This window comes from Sparassis crispa (genome assembly GCF_003851025.1).
Source record: "Sparassis crispa DNA, contig_000013F, whole genome shotgun sequence".
NCBI lineage: Eukaryota > Fungi > Basidiomycota > Agaricomycetes > Polyporales > Sparassidaceae > Sparassis > Sparassis crispa.
Window position 1 is genome coordinate 599,399 of NW_020939760.1, and position 15,578 is coordinate 614,976.

A 15,578-nucleotide genomic window follows, 5' to 3' on the forward strand; every position below is an offset into this window, starting at 1 on the left:
AGGAGTACCGCATGGACAACATGAAGACGATAGGGGAGTGTGTGATGAATATGTAGAGGTTAAAAGCATCCGGACAAAGGCTAGAGCGTGAATACACCGATGAATGCAAGATGAGTATCGTCCCGTCACGGTCGCGGAGTCAGTCGTGAATGTGGATGATGTACAGTCCTGGAGCAGCACATATGAGGGGGTAAATGTGTACAGAGTGTACGAGAGAAGATGGGAGTTATAGGGTAAAAATCTCAGTCATGTCCTGATAGACAGAATCACATCAGTACTTATTTTCCGCGAGTCGACCGCGAGTCACCTACCATTCTGCGCAGACTGCCCATCTATACGGACAAGCACAACGATATCAGTCTCCTGAGCTAACTTGATCAGTGGCACGGGTTCGGTTTACTCACCTGGAATGTCTGGATAACGGCCTGGGGCAGCTGCGGCTCGGTGTCGCTATTTTGGGGGGCATTCTGCCTCAACTTCCAGCGCTTAACCTCGAGAATGATGTCGTATATGTTGTAACTATTTGTACGGACAGGTTTTGTCGATCAAGACATGGGGTAGAGCAAACCCAAGAGACCCACCTCATGTCCACATACAACTTCTCGTAAGTTGGATGAGGGGTTGCCTCTGAAAGGCCGACGTCAGAAGATGAGGATGAGGAAGCCATACAAATAACTTACCCAGGTAGTTAATCAGGGACTGCAATTCACAAGGATTGGTATACTACCGCCAGTGAAGAAAAGTACAGATACTCACGCGGGTCATAGACTGTCCCTTCTCGCCCTCCCATGCTATCTCCCTATCGGCGCAAGCGGACAGAGATACCTGCAGAACTTCATCAGTCCGCCATCCTATGAAAATCCGCAATTAGTTCTCATGACAAGCCAACTTACCACGTCGGGAATATCCTCTGCTGGCGTGATCGGGCAGAATCCCTGGCATGCAGTGGAAGACACCGGGGACAGGCAGAACAGCGCATCCTTGAATTTGTGCATCTCCGCGACTTCCTTCGAAGTCGCCGCAATCGCGACAATGGACGCCTGCGCAAGCGGCACGGCGATCGACAGCGGACGAGGCTTACGCTGCAACTTTGTCTTGTTCCTCTTCAGGTTGAGAGTGAACCGCCGCTTCGGCTTCGGCTCCGGCTCCTGCTCTTTCTCGTTCGTCTTCGTAATCTTAATCTCCTTGCTCTGCTCGGCCATCCTGAGCGAGACCACACCGAAGGAAAGGTCGGTCGAGCGGCGAGTAATATTGGCTAGCTGTGCGAAGGAGCACATGCGAGGAACTGGGCGTGACAGTCAGCGCGCCTATCGATACTCAAGCCGCTGGAAGATAAGCTCACGTGTGGCGTTGCGACGTACTTATGTGGTCAGGGAAGTCAGACAGATATCACCAATACGAGGGAAGATCTTACAGACTGTCGCCCACCGCGAGCGCTCGGGGTGTTGGTACACCTTACTAACCCAAGGTACAACGACCCTGTTGCAGTCGTAGTGCGGAAGATCTGTGTGCAAATATTGCGAGTGAGTAGTCCACGCCACTTTGTTTCACTCGACTTCTTACCCAGCATTGTGCCAGAATGGCACGAGTCGAAGATTGCCTGAGTTATGTGAGTATGGCTAATACGAGAAAAGGCATAGGGATACTCACCGTAAGATGCGCACCCGGCGGCAACGGCTTGACGAGGAGCTCGTGGAGATCCTGTAGACGCAACAGTCACCACGGACCCACATATGCGTACAAGGAACAAGCTAAAAGTCAGTAACACGTGGTGGATACACAATACGGTAGCGACATACGTTATCGATGATCTTCCCATCGAGTGTCACCACCTCTGTGGACGCAAATCACCCCGGATAAGAAAGCGGATCGGGATCGCGCAGATGTCTGCGCAGCGCAGTGCAGGACTCACGTTCGTCCAACCCATCGTCCTCGCTCCCGGTCTTATTGACTGTTTGGTCTGAATGACCGGCGACTGCGCACGCCAGGATCCTGGTTAGCATGATGCAGTCCATCGGCGTGCCAGTGAAATAACGTTACACAGAAACACGAAGCGATCCCCGCGCTGTGCACCTTCGACCAGCTTGGCTAGCTCGCGCCTCTGCCAAAAGCCAAGGTTAGTACATACAACTGCAAAGAGAGCACGTAAAGGGATTGACAACGTTGGTCCGCGTGGGTAAGAGGCGCTTCTCCGACGGTTTGTCCAGCATGAGGATAATGTCCTCCCGCTTGAAACCATACTCCTCTGCGTCACAGGGTCAGACGCCCAGAACAAATGTCATGGAAGGGAGATGCACTCACTGATGAGCAGCTTGCACATGTCCTTCGCGTCGCTGCGCGGAGTAAGCAGCGGGTTGAAGGACTGCTTTATACTCGGAGCAACTTTCTTAATCACGTCGTAGTTGATCCCGACGAGCAGCGCCTTCTTCTTGGGTTCCGCCCTGGCCGGCTTCGTCAGGATTGGGCTGGCCATGGTAGAGCCGCGGCGGCGGGAGCCGATTATCTTCATGTTTGTATAAAGTTAACTGTCATGGACATGTTCCCGGGTCAGTCCTCGACATCGAAGCCCACGACGCAAAACATAGATGAGCAGTTATGAAATTCGACATGGCATAGAGACGTCGACTTCAGCCGTCTGTAAGTTGTCGCAGTGTATGCACAGCAGGGACAGCTGCCGACAGTGCGTCGCGCACGCGCTCGTAGATGAACGGTCGAGACGGTGGGCAAGCTTCCCACGGGCCGCGCTTCTCAACCACCACCTCGAACCAAAGCAGCATCCACCTCCAAATACCCAGACGTATAACACTCGACGGACAACTCACCTGATACCACGACTGGGCGTGCTACTAGGTATAGCTCTCGAGAGAGTCACGGATGGGACCGTAGGCGATGGAGTCAGCCTAAGGGAGGACCGGGATGGGGAGTGGATAGACGGAAATGGGGAGAGGTGGAGGTGAAGGCAAGGTGAGTATGTGGTCCTTTATACACCGCGGGATAATTTCGTGCAATTCTTCCTTGCGGCTGTGCCTCGCCCTGCCTCAGTAACTGGGTGAGCAAGTGCGCGTACGGCGACAAGAAAATGTCACAAAATGGCCGTACTTCGCAGGCGGAGCACCCAGTGAGGGCGTGGATGATGGACACTCGTAACTCGCACTGGGTCTGGAGCTTGTTGAGATGATGGTCAAGAACACCGGTGAGTATGCATTTATTTTGACACCATCATTTAAACTAAGTAAGCGCTTGGCCTTCCCGATGTGACAGAAAATCGCTCGCGTAGTTGGCGGCACCGTCTGGACAGCGAGGGAAATTGAGAATAAGTTCACGCCTCGTGGAGAACATTAGCTATGTGACCATACAGTGCTCGCGGAGCGACGGCGGCGGGGGATGTGCAACCATAGTGCAACCACAGTTCACGAGGACCCCCGACAATTGGCGGAAATGCCTGATCCTGAGGGGCCAAAAATGTCCGTTGGTAGAAGCCGGTTTTTGGCCTGAAATGTCCGCAAAAAACCAGGCCTCCGGCCCTCGGAGGTCAAATTTGTCCGGGTTTTGGACCAGGCATCCGTTCATTGCAGAAATGTCCGGGCTCCCGGATCAGGCCTCAGGAGGCTCTAATTTTGTCCGTATTCACGAACCAGGCCTCGGGAGGCTCCAATTTTCAGAACAGCCTTCCAAACTGCAAGGATGAAGGATGGGCTGATTCATTCTGACTCTTATCAGGCATGTCATTCCTGTTGGCAGGTTGCATGTTGTTGAGGACGGATCAGGAGAAATCTGGTATCAAGTGATAGTATAACTAACTTTTACAGCCATGCTTGAAGTGTCTATTACTTGAGATAGAATTCAAGACTACTATGAGAGTGACATTGCAAATCACTTTCTACTGTCCTTAGTGAGTTGTCATCAGGAAGACACTTATGCAAGGTTGTCAACTATGAACTTGGAAGCAGCATGTCTGTTTCCGAGGCCGACTAGACAGCATCTAGACATGGCCCTTTGAAGATGGTAAGCCTGAGCCTGTCCAAGCCCCCTTCCGTCCCGATGCCGGCCTCCGGCCGGAGTTGAACTTGTCCGGAGGGGGATCAGGCATCCATGATGTCCGGTACATTTGTCCGTGAAAAACCTCAGGCTATCCATGGGTTGACCCCTTGATTTGTCCGTGAAAAATCAGGGATGGCGCTCCCAAATGTCCAAAATTTGTCCGAAATCGGCTCAGGGATCCTCCCCAATTGTCGGGGGTCCTAGTTCACGGCACGATGCTCTCCGTGTTGACCCTCGATCGTTCCGCACTGCCCGAGGTAATGTGCACGATCATATGTGTGGTCCTCAGATATTCCAAGTGACAATGCCTGCGGGCACGTTGTGCATCGCTTTCCTTGTTCTTTGGACTTTTATTTTGATGACGTACGGAAAATACGGAAGACAGAAGCTTGGATATCGTGCGTATGCGTAGATATCATTCTAGCCTATCAGCGAATGTACATATGTACTTACAGTCTTGGCAACTCCGAGCAGGACGGCCAGCTACGCAGCATACTGCATAAATTCATCGAAGATTAAATCTTTTATTCCGGTAGCGCTAGAAGTAACCGAAAGTGGATAGCTCTAAATTGTCTCGGAGAGATTGGGACAGGAACACCGGCGAAGCAGCAACCAATTCTTGCCCTCGGAGTGCCAAACCTAGCAAGATTGTTCTCCCGGCGATTCGTAGAGTCGCTTTTACCAAGTGCGCACCGTGAAACGGTCACCGCGGCTGGACTCAAAGATGCGGTGGCAAACCGTATAGTTATTGTCGCATCCCGTATTTGATAGAGCCAATGGGCGGCGGAGCGGGCAGCGCTGATTAGCAAAGCGTCGCTACAGTCGGACGAGCCACAGAATCCAATTGCAAGACACGTGTAGTAATCGCGAGCATACATGTCGACACCGCTCTTCGGAACATTAAGCAGGCCAAACAGATTGCAGGAGTTTGCACCCGTATCATGATCCATCCGCATGAAATTCCCCATGCACCAGGGACGCCCCGGAAGGTCTCGCCTGGTCGCAGCCACCCCCACAAACAGCCAGCGAACCTGACGTTGCGATATCTGAAGACAAAAACGTGGCCGGCGGATAGAAGCGTACAGCCACCAGGCCACCTTATTAGACAGGACCTAGAACCATACATGCATTTGGCAGCAGGGCACCGTAATTGCGGTATCACGCTAGAAGTTGGGGCTTCGCACCGAGGCCAATTTCCCTGCCGATACGGCATCCAGAATTTAATAGCGAGTTGGGCGTCCAGGAAAACGTTCGTCCGACGGGACGTAATACCAAGCATACGCGTTCCAGAACCTGAGCAACAAGACTGACCGATCGAATGGCCCATTTACAGTCAAGATGTCGTTGCGCTGCACTTGACACCTGACAGAACGGCTGGTAGACAGGTAACGCCAGGACCGTCCTGAACTGCCCCGTCCGATTCCAATAGAATCCCAAGGTGGTTCGTCGCACAAAAACTGGAAAGGGCACAGGCCAACGGACTTGATTGCGGGAACCCTGCCAGATGTGCGGCAAGATCGACGAACAGGATCTATATGCAGCGGACAGGTGCTGTGGGATGTGTCAAGCGCAACGTCATGGTTATGGCGCGCGATAGAAATTTCAGTTGCAACGCAGCGAGAAACAGGAATCCAAAAACTCGGATGCGCCGCAGCTGGCAGCACCGCCAACGCGTAGGACGCGGACGCGACATGAGCCAATGACTTTGGTGACGATGCCTTGGGATCCAGGACCCAGAAACCTTGGTCGCGCTGTACTTGACAGAACAACTCGCGTGCCGAACAACACCCAGTTCCGACACAAGCACTGCCCATTAAGCCATTGTTGGTCAGAGTGCAGACCCAAACGCGGTACGGCTCCAGTTGCGTTCGACGGCGCCAGTGATGACATGCCAACGTCACCGCGGAGCATCCACGTAGTGCTTGCACTAGTCCCGCCGCCAGCGCCAGACTAATTCAGGCGTCGCGGATCCCGTATCGCAGGCCACCCCGAACGTGGCCGAACGTCAGGCCTTGAGGATGGATGATACGCGTCCAGCTGACGCGACGCGCCGCGCGCTACTTCAACATCGTCTTGGAGTGCTAAAACACAGATCTACGCGAGCAAACTCAATGAGATATAGCCGCTCAATTCAGTGACGGTATCAACTGACCCTCGACAATCGTGGCCCACAGCGCCCACCGCGGAAAATCAACTCACGCCGATATGATGACATCTTGCATTAGGTTTAAGTTTCGACAGACACCCGCGCTGCGGCGGTCCTCCGTGAGTAGCAGAGTCCTGAGGTAAAGTTCACAGAAGGTCTTGCATCGTGCTTGACAGGACATCGGAGATAGTTGCATGAAAATACTCAATTGAGTACCGTCATGGTTGGCCGCCGACAAGACAGCACACTCTTTCCTGCCCGCAGCAGCGCCCCTAGGAAAGAATTACCATAGAGATTCTTGCGTCATCCTGAGCAGGGTGGTACGTACACATGGCAGTCCAAGGATACCGTCCACAGTAGGTAATCGGTAAGACAATGGGCGGTCTCTTGCCCCCCCCAAAAAAACCCCAACAGCTCTCGGTAGCAGCTCCCCGTGGAAGCATCCATAGAAAATCGTGCGCATTTGACAGGATGGTACGGGCAGTAATGTGTAACAGGGTACCGCCACGTTGGCAGCGTTTGCGACGGCACAAAACACGTTTCCCACACCGGAACCAGATGAAAGGGGCCGCCCTCGGTAGCAGCGCTCTCAAAAAAAATAGAACGCCTTGCGCCTTGCAGAACAGGGTAACGGGCAAACGATTCAGCACAGTGGTCCAGGGACACCGCCCACGACCGATGATCGGTGGGAAAACACCCATTTCCGCCCCCCAAATCGGACGAGGTGGGCGGCAGCAGTGCTCTCAAGGAAAGCATCAGAACAGCCGTCGGGCGATGGTCGGCAGGATGGGACATGCGGTAAAACGCAGTAGCTCTATTGAATATCGCCAAGCTGACGGTCTGTGCGACGGCACAAAACACGGTTTCCTGCCGCAGAACCCGACGGAGTGGGCTGCCTTCATGCCATAAACGGTCTTGCGCTGTGCTTGACAGGACGACCGCGCGCGCTGAGGTGCAGCAGTCCATTAAGTGCCGCTATGGCTTGCCGCCGGTGGTACCGCACCCGAGCACGCCCTCCGGCGCCAAAACCTAACGAATCGCATGGTACTCCCGCACCTCGATGAGGCAGGCCACTCTTCGTAGCACGACCGTCAAAAATTCCATCGAAGGCCTTGCATCGCGTTCGAACGAACGACCGCGCACGGTGCAGCGTATAAGTCTATTCAGGCACTGCCATGCCTGGCGGCCGCCGCGATAGCGACCAGACGCCCATTTCCGCCCTCAAACCCGACGAGGCGGGCGGCTTTCGGCAGCGGTGCCCTGAGAAAGCTTTCATAAATGGGTTTGCGCTGCACTCGACAGGACGTCCGCACACAGCGCAGCGCAATCGTACAATTGATCTCCATGTCGCACGGCCTCGCACATATTCCCGTGCTATCGAGTACCGCCATGACTGGGATCACACGCGACGGCATTCTCTTCCGAACCAAACCTAGACAAGGCTCGGGATAGCCGCATCCGAAGTAGCAATGCTGCGCGATGTGCTAAGGCCGCGAGGCAGAATCCACACAGTGCCGACACCGGCCCAATTCAGTGGTATCGCCACCCTCTCCGATGTTGGCCGAAGCCGTCCGTCCAGGGGGAACTATAGGTGCAGAACACGAAGCTGTACACCAATACAAGTGAGAAAGCAGCCTCTCGATAACGGCGAGATTGACGTACGCGACGAGGGCTCCATTCCTCAGAGCTGAGCACCGCACAACGACGGTGCGCCGCAGACATCAGTGGAGTCGGAGAATACGGCGTCTACGCCCACAATAATGTGCGCGGGGCACTGTTCCGCTCGAGGGCAGAGGGCAACATTCCGACCTTCCGGTTCTCCAGAGCTGGCACCGCAAGGGCTCGGTATCCAAAGGGCTGGGTCGAAGATCCGTGGCGGCGCTGCACACCTCCTCTTCCTCGGGAAGCCGGCCACAACGATAACGATAGCCATCCAGCGAACCTCATCGCGTTCCTGATAGTTAGGCGAAAGGAAGCTCTTCCGACGGTAACTCAGGATGGGGGGTATCGGCATGACATGCCGGAGAACCACAAGAGAGTATGTCCCTGACAGAAGCGGCCGTTTTGGTCGAGGAAGATCGGCGGCAGAACAAGACCGTGTGCCCGCTGCCTGCCAGGCGACCAAGATTAGCTGAGACGGCGCGAACAGAATGGCGGGCTCCATACACGAGCTTCATCGTCTGATCGTCATCCCCCCAACACAGCTTGGCCACCATGACGTGTATCAGGCCCGTACACACGGGTTATCTGTAAGATCCTGCAGCGAATCGATGCCGCGTCAGAAACCCACAAACTTGACAAGTCACCGCGGCACAGCCGCGCACACGTAGCAAACGCTCCACCCTCGCGCGACAACACTCGCGCACGATCATGCGAAACACTCACCGTCAGACTCGTTCGTGAGCCCTTAATATCTCCGCCGCTCAAAAGATCGTCTGCGATGATAGATCAGCTCCGATAAGCCTATCGGCCAGGCATCTGAGAAAACAACGAGCACGGCGGAACATGCTGCGCACCCACCGTCAGCAGGCCCAAAACACGAGGAGGGAGACGACGCAGATGGAATGGGTTTGAAGTTTGAACAACAGAACGATGTGGGCGGGGACAAACCCTGCAGCAGCCTGTGCCCGCGCCACCGTGCGAGGCGTTGCGCGGTGGCGTGATCGAATCCGATAATCGATCTCCAGATCCGGCATTTTCCACGACACCTACCACATCCGGTAGTCTACCTGATTTGTTTGACGACGCGGCGAACGCTTGGTCGCGAGCCGACGGAGGTCATCGTCTGTACACTCTCTGCATGCCGAGTAGGCGTGCCACCAGGACCCCCGACAATTGGTGAATAGGCCTGATCTGGAGAGGGCAAAAATGTCCGTTGGGAAAAGGCCGTTTCGGGCCCAAAATGTCCGCCTCACCACATTTTTTGCCTCCGCGGTCCACGTTTCTCTTCAGGTTTTAACCCTAAAAAGGTAATTTTGGGCGCTTCTGAGCCGGCGGCTATGCCGCCTCCTCCTCGGCCCTGCGCGCTCTCCCTCGCCGGCCTTCCACAAGCGTTTGTCCGGCCTCGAATCAGGCCGCTGCCTCCCCGATGTCCGCGAAATGGCTCAGGCTATCCGGCGGTCAACCCCCCTGATTTGTCCGTGAATACCAGGCATGAGGCTCTCGAAAGTTCAAAATTTGTCCGTAACTGGCTCAGGGACCTTCCCCAATTGTCGGGGGTCCTGTGCCACCCGAGTGTAGACGGCAGCATTCAGACCCGATTACGGTTAGCGTACTTGAGTTAGACACCGCGGGGGCTTGAAGGTCCGGAATATGCAAATCACTTAGTCGCTGTGGCGGTAGTGCGACGAGAACTCCGACAAGGAACTCCTCAATCTGACTCGCGCAGGAAGGCACTCTCGCCCGCCCGCTGTGTCACGAGCCACAAATGATGCTAACTGGATCACACTCGTTCAACAATTCCGAGTACACTTGATCATTCATTTGTTGTGAGTACAGTACACTGTACAGTCTATGGAACACTACAGACAGAACACGGGGGATTGCGTATGCGACGAGAGCGACGGTATGCTACGGGAGCCAGAATAACTTATACCAACTACGCACGCTAGCCACTGCCCACCACTCTCGCGTGGAGGCAATGGAAACGCACGGGCTATATCTGTAAAGGCGGGATATCGAGATCGAGAGAATACGAGGATTGGTACGGAGGAGCGGGTATGGTACAACAGTCTATGGTCGTGAAGTCGTCGCGGAGAGCCGAAGGAGGAAATAGCCATAAGTAACCAGAATTAGAACACGAAGGCGAGCGAGAAAGCGGGGGAGTACAGAGCAATCGTAAAGAGTCCGGGATCAGCGTCCATGTTGGGGAAGGGTCTTGTGCCAAATAACGATAACTGATTATTAGAGTCACGTGGACTGGGGGTGTTGGGGGAGAGAGGGTGTGCGGGAAGTGCTGTGGTATGAGGGGACAAAGACATTGCGGACACATTGTGGAGCGCGGCAGACGCGTCGACCGGAAGAGCCAAGTGGCGAGGGCGGCGGCGGGCGACGGTGGCGTCGGGCCGAGCCGACTATCGCACAAACAACGACCAGACCTGGCCGACCTCCTTCCGACTGTCGCCCTCCATCTGAGGGTGGTACGCGACGAGCGAGAGCCCTGCGAAGCGGCTCATCTCCATCAGGCAGTCCACCCGTCTAATTCCCTTCCGCGCGTCGTCCACCGTCGTCGCCCTCGCCTTGAACGCGCCCTCTACACGCACGTACGTCCCAGATTCCTCCGCCCATCGCAGCTCGCCACTGCGCACCGAGTTGCGCAGGTTGCGGTAGAGGCAGTAGAGCACGTCGCCGACGGTGACGTACGGGTCAGGCGGGCGGGCGCCTCGCACGCGCGGCGGCGGGGACCACGCCGCCTGGGGGACAATGGAGACGTCGATGGACCACGCGAGGTACTCACACACGATGAGGAGGGAGCTGCGCGGCGGGAACGTCGCGGACGCGGCGAGCTGCTCGTCGGTGAGATGCAGGTACTGCCCATTGGGGGCGCGGAAACGCGCGTGGTCGGGCGACTGTCTGAGGTCCCATTCGAGGGAACATGGGTACTGCGGATGCGCGCTGGTGAGGAGGGGGTGAAGGTACGGGGAGTATGGGAGCGGCGCCGCCCGAGCCTGCGCGAACGGCGAGCCCCACAGATTTGTTTGTGAGGGGAAAGGATGAGCGTGTCGGGGAATGTATGGCAGGGAGACTGGCGTCACGTAGTCCGGCGGGGTGCGAAGGGTCGGGGAGTCCATCGAGGAGCGCGACGACGACGGCGAGGAGGCCATCATGGGCGGGAGCGGGGACTGGTCCTCCTCGCAAGGTTCCCTGAAGCGAACGTGTTTGGATGTGGAAGGCATTGTGAGTAGGATTTGTGGAGGAAAATAGTTGGTAGCTGTGTGGGTGAAGGGAGGATGAGAGACGGGAGAAGGGGCTATTTAAGCCGGAGGAGAATAAGCTTCAGACCTTCGAAAGGAGGGGCCATATATTTGATGAAGCCTTTGTCGGGTGCGACATATGTCATGTTGCGCACAGCAAGGTAGACGCTGGATACCGTGATTGAACCAGAATCGACAGGAACTAGCTACCGGTCACCAAGACATGACTCGACCGCGGAGTATCTCCAAGCACCGCCAGCACCAGCGAGCCACAGATCCTAGTATCCCACGCGTGGCACTCCGGGCTAGAAGCGTGTGTAGACCGCAGAAAGGAATTCAATTCAGGTGCAGAAGTTCTGGAGAGGAAGGGGCGCTCACAAGAGAGGAAAGGTGGCAAGGGAACCGTAGACGCCGATGTCACGGTTACGAACTTGGATCTTCACAGCCGCGGTCACGCCGGTGGCTGCCGCGCCGCCCATCACCTCTTGCAGCAGCTGGGGCTCGAATTGCTGGGCCCTCTTCCGTCTATCCTCCGCCTCTTGATCCGTTTTCCCCTCGTTTTCGCGAGGCAGTTCCTCTTTCCAAGCCAGGGCCGCGACACCTCACAGCACTCATTCTTCCAGATCGCAGTGATTCCACCACCATTGTTCTCAGATCTTGATTCGTTCGCGCAGCAGCGACGCGCATTATGTCTCAAGTTGCTTTCTGGCACTTTGTATCGTGTGAATGTCCATCGCGACGGAGATCTGCATGAATCAATGCCAAGGGTGTCTTGTTCTTGCAGTGTGCCCAGCGGAAATTGCCACCGCACGCGCCGGTCCCGGTGGCTCATCAGTACACGTATTTCCAAGCTGTTCTTGCCATCTCATGGCATAGAGTTCAGGAGACACGAGTTCGATGGCGCGTCACGTCACGCAATGCAGTCCTCGCGCGCCAGTGCCTGCATTATCCTGTCCCCGCTGGAAAGTTGCTACCGCAAAAAGGGATCTAGTCTAGCCTGCTGAAGAGCGACAAGGGTCGAAGAATAGGACTAGTCTGAACCACCCGCAGCAATTAGAAATTCAGGAATGACTCGCACTCTACACGGCCACCCCGCCCCGGTCCACCACACTGGCCAATACATCCATACAAGTCCAGAGTACGATACCCGGGCGTTCTCACTATCTTAGTATCTCGACTTCTCCCGCTTCGACTTCTCTGCATACGCCCCGTGCCATGCGCGCCCGGCATCCGCAGTGTCCAGAGATGGCCTTTAAGCTACCTCCGGCATTCGCCTTGCCAGCGCAGTGATCGTGATCAGAGCGATCGGGACAGCGAAGGATGCTCTTCGGTGACTGCTGCCCCATCTCGCCAACGTCGTAGTAGCTATTCGGCGCAGTACCCCTTCCCGCGTCCTCACTCGCGGCAACGGGATTGCCGCCGCTGCAGCCACCGATGGGCCCGCCACCTTTGTCGTTGACGTCTCGAGTATCAAGATTTCTCCGCGTGACTTTGTTATCATTGTTCCGTGCGGTAACGCTGCGGCAGAGTGAGTGGCTGCACAAGGTCAATGATTCCCTTTACGCGTCCATTGTACTGTAGGTGCGCCACAAATCCCCGACCTTAGAATCGTACGTTCATTCTTGGCCTGCGCGTGCTGATGGCCCCGGTGAATTCCGCCGCAGCGGTCCCACAGTGCTGCGCCATCGGGGTGTTTCATTTGCGCTCGACTTTCAAACGCCACTGACAACAATCTCTGGGCAGCGTGACCACCTCGTGTGGCAACTCTATCTCCTCTTTGTCCATCTGCGCCGTCTTGTCCGCAAGCTGCACTGCGTGGTTTCCGCCTTCGCAAGCAACGCCGATACCAGTCGCCCGACGCCCCCGACTGATACAGGCATAAATTTCTCCATGTTCCACGTTCCACCCTCGCAATGTGAGCGCGGGTAGTCGTGTTTGATTTTCGTTGATGGCAGCTCGATAGGGCGCCTATTATGGCTCAACACCGGCTGCCCGTGCCACGCAACGTGTTGTACCACAACACGTCCAGAGAACAAAGCTGCTCGTCATCGCCATCACGCGTGCTCCGCGTGAGCAAAGTTTCAACGTGCGGTGCATAGGCCGCCGGCGTGCTATCGCGAGCTATCGTGCCTGCGTGTGCCACCCGTGGTGGGCGGTTGGCTCAACGCGTGCGTGTCACCGCATGACGTAGGCGTAAATCGCGCCACATTCCTGCCAGCGCCCTACGGCTGTATGCCATAGGCTAACCTTCATTACAGTTCGATCGCACGCTACCGAGCGCGGCGCCGGTGGTGGTTGGTGGCTCAAGACTACCACACGCGCAGCACTGTGACGCCTCCAGAGGCGGGTGTAGTCGGCTCTCCATACATCCCCCCTTTTTTCTCATCTTGATCCACTTGACTGGGTGCCGTTTCCTCCAAACTACCTCGTTAGGGCCTGCGGGAGTCCGACCCCGCTTAGTGTTCTGCACGAGCTAGCCTGTATGGGCCAGTTATCAGCACCAGCTCCTCTTTCTAGGAGGCTCAATGTCTTCGGAGCTATTTCCGAGCGTTCCAGACGCCGGTGATTTCGGCCGTCTACAACGTAGCGTTCTCTACGGGCTATCCCATAGCCCATCTAGCTCAATTGGATAGAGCGTCAGAATCCTATCCCAATAGCAAGAGCTACTGCTGTGAAGGTTGGGGGTTCGAAATCCTCGATGCGTTAATGCGAGCGATTTGTTGCAGCTTCAGGTCCCAACCGATCAGTAGGAGGACCCTTCTGCATTGCTGAGATTTATTTTCTGTTGAAAATATCCACTTCAGACTCCAGTGTTACGAAGGATGTCAGTTTTCTCCTTACTTCCACATCGTATTGACATGGGTCCGCAGCCAGCTCCGCGGGAAGAGAAAGGTGCTGGGATATTTTCCTGCACCACGACGGGAAACAAAAAATCTTTCTAGCGGGAATACCTGCCTTTCACACCCTCCGGTGTTTCGAACCTCAGCGGAGGCGACAGTACGCCGAATTCTTTTTCCTTCCACATTGTATTAATGCTGTGATTCAGAACCATCGCCGCGGGAAGAGAGAGGTGTTACTATCGCTATCAGACTCTTCTGCGTTGCGTCACCCTCGGTCAACCTGTACCCCCGCGTCGCAGCAGGGCCGTTCGCGGCCACTGCCAGTGCCGCGGGAAGAGAGTGCCCTTGTGATTTTCTCTCTGTATTGTGTCCCCCACTCCTCGGTGGATATAGCGAGGCTCTGTGAAAGCGTCAATCATTGGACCGTTCCAGACTGTAAGCGTCAATTGCGTAGAGCTTAAGTGATGCAATGAGGAATAGCTACTTACCACCGCTCCGCGTTTACCAACGACACCAAAATTTCATTAGTCGGCCACCGCGCTATTCGACTTCGCTCAAGGTATTCGGTCTAGCCAGCGAGGAACGACCCGGGGGCAAACCTTCCGCGGCACTCAGCTTGAAATTGCGTCTCCTCTCCCACCCCGGCGGCTATCAGTCATGCATCACTCTTCCAGGAGATGGCTTGATCTCTGGCACTGGCCTGGTAGGCAGTGATCTGACGTGTTAGTGCTTCAGGACAATGAGATAGGGAACCCTGGCCCCCGATTGGTCGCTCGCGGCGCGGTGCAATGTATTCGTCGTTCGTGTTTCGCCGCTGAGTGGACGCTGGGCGGTGCACTCAGTTGTGTTCTGGATTCTTGCCTTGTGTGGCCCATTCCCGCGTCGATGCGTACGTCGACCTCCATGTATGCGCCGGACCAACAGAACACTATTGGAGCCGTAGGAGCGCGACAGCCTCGAGCGACCAACACAGTCTTGTTCAACTTAATTGGCCCGCGGAAATCGCTTTGAAATATCGTTGCCCAAACACTCCAAACGTCCGCGGATGGGCGAACGGGCTTGGGGTTTTGCCATACTTTTCTCTGTTGCAATTGTTTTTCTTAACGATGCAGTAGTCTATCCTATTGGCTTTCGCTATGCCCGAATTGGAGGCGCCAGCTCTTAGCCTCCAACAATGCGGACTCCCCTCACCGAAATTAATGAACGACGGAACGATGAGCGCGCGCAAGCAAGCTTTTGCGCGTAAATATCCTCAACAAAGGCGCCCCGAGACATCAAAGGCATTTTCCGCTGATGGCACTGACGTATCCGCCCTGCTTCTTGTCGTCGTTCGTACTTTACTCAAGTCACCATCGTTTCAGGTGGAGCGCAGTCGGTGATGACACGAGAAGCAAACGATAGAACAAAGATACAAGAACACGAGCGTGGGAATCACCTTCACCTTCCCTCCCTACACGTATCAGGGTCTCGTGTCAACCTTAGCAGCTCAAGAAAACAGATGGTCAAAGTTGATGGGACGAATTATGGTTAAATAATTCGCCGAATCAACTTGGATCATCTACACTTCCGTGAATGCCTTTAAATTTAGCTTGTTGCTATCTTGCTACTGCATTTTGCCATCTTTGTCCTCTCGAAGCT

At 55.4% G+C, this 15,578-nt stretch overlaps 4 protein-coding genes and 1 non-coding gene across 5 annotated transcripts; 2 read left to right on the top strand and 3 right to left on the bottom strand.

Moving 5' to 3' along the window:
* Window positions 1–226: 226 nt before the first annotated feature.
* SCP_1402170 (predicted protein) lies at window positions 227–2,509 on the bottom strand (the record flags this gene model as incomplete). The annotated part of the gene is made up of 16 exons (XM_027763924.1): window positions 227–253; window positions 312–332; window positions 405–519; window positions 582–627; window positions 681–699; window positions 757–825; window positions 894–1,285; window positions 1,343–1,360; window positions 1,415–1,504; window positions 1,564–1,600; window positions 1,651–1,701; window positions 1,800–1,834; window positions 1,913–1,975; window positions 2,041–2,101; window positions 2,160–2,245; window positions 2,302–2,509. 16 exons carry the CDS (start codon window positions 2,507–2,509, stop codon window positions 227–229), a joined length of 1,338 nt encoding a protein of 445 aa, XP_027619725.1.
* A 4,853-nt stretch (window positions 2,510–7,362) lies between these two features.
* On the top strand, window positions 7,363–7,623 carry SCP_1402180 (hypothetical protein; the record flags this gene model as incomplete). Its single annotated transcript, XM_027763925.1, has 1 exon — window positions 7,363–7,623. One exon carries the CDS (start codon window positions 7,363–7,365, stop codon window positions 7,621–7,623), a length of 261 nt encoding a protein of 86 aa, XP_027619726.1.
* A 245-nt stretch (window positions 7,624–7,868) lies between these two features.
* On the bottom strand, window positions 7,869–8,351 carry SCP_1402190 (hypothetical protein; the record flags this gene model as incomplete). The annotated part of the gene is made up of 1 exon (XM_027763926.1): window positions 7,869–8,351. One exon carries the CDS (start codon window positions 8,349–8,351, stop codon window positions 7,869–7,871), a length of 483 nt encoding a protein of 160 aa, XP_027619727.1.
* A 1,909-nt stretch (window positions 8,352–10,260) lies between these two features.
* SCP_1402200 (hypothetical protein) lies at window positions 10,261–11,246 on the bottom strand (the record flags this gene model as incomplete). Its single annotated transcript, XM_027763927.1, has 2 exons — window positions 10,261–11,117; window positions 11,189–11,246. 2 exons carry the CDS (start codon window positions 11,244–11,246, stop codon window positions 10,261–10,263), a joined length of 915 nt encoding a protein of 304 aa, XP_027619728.1.
* Window positions 11,247–13,710: 2,464 nt separating this feature from the next.
* SCP_t1402210 lies at window positions 13,711–13,805 on the top strand. The gene is made up of 2 exons: window positions 13,711–13,748; window positions 13,770–13,805. It is a non-coding gene; the product is annotated as a tRNA-Arg (tRNA).
* The last annotated feature ends 1,773 nt before the right edge of the window (window positions 13,806–15,578 follow it).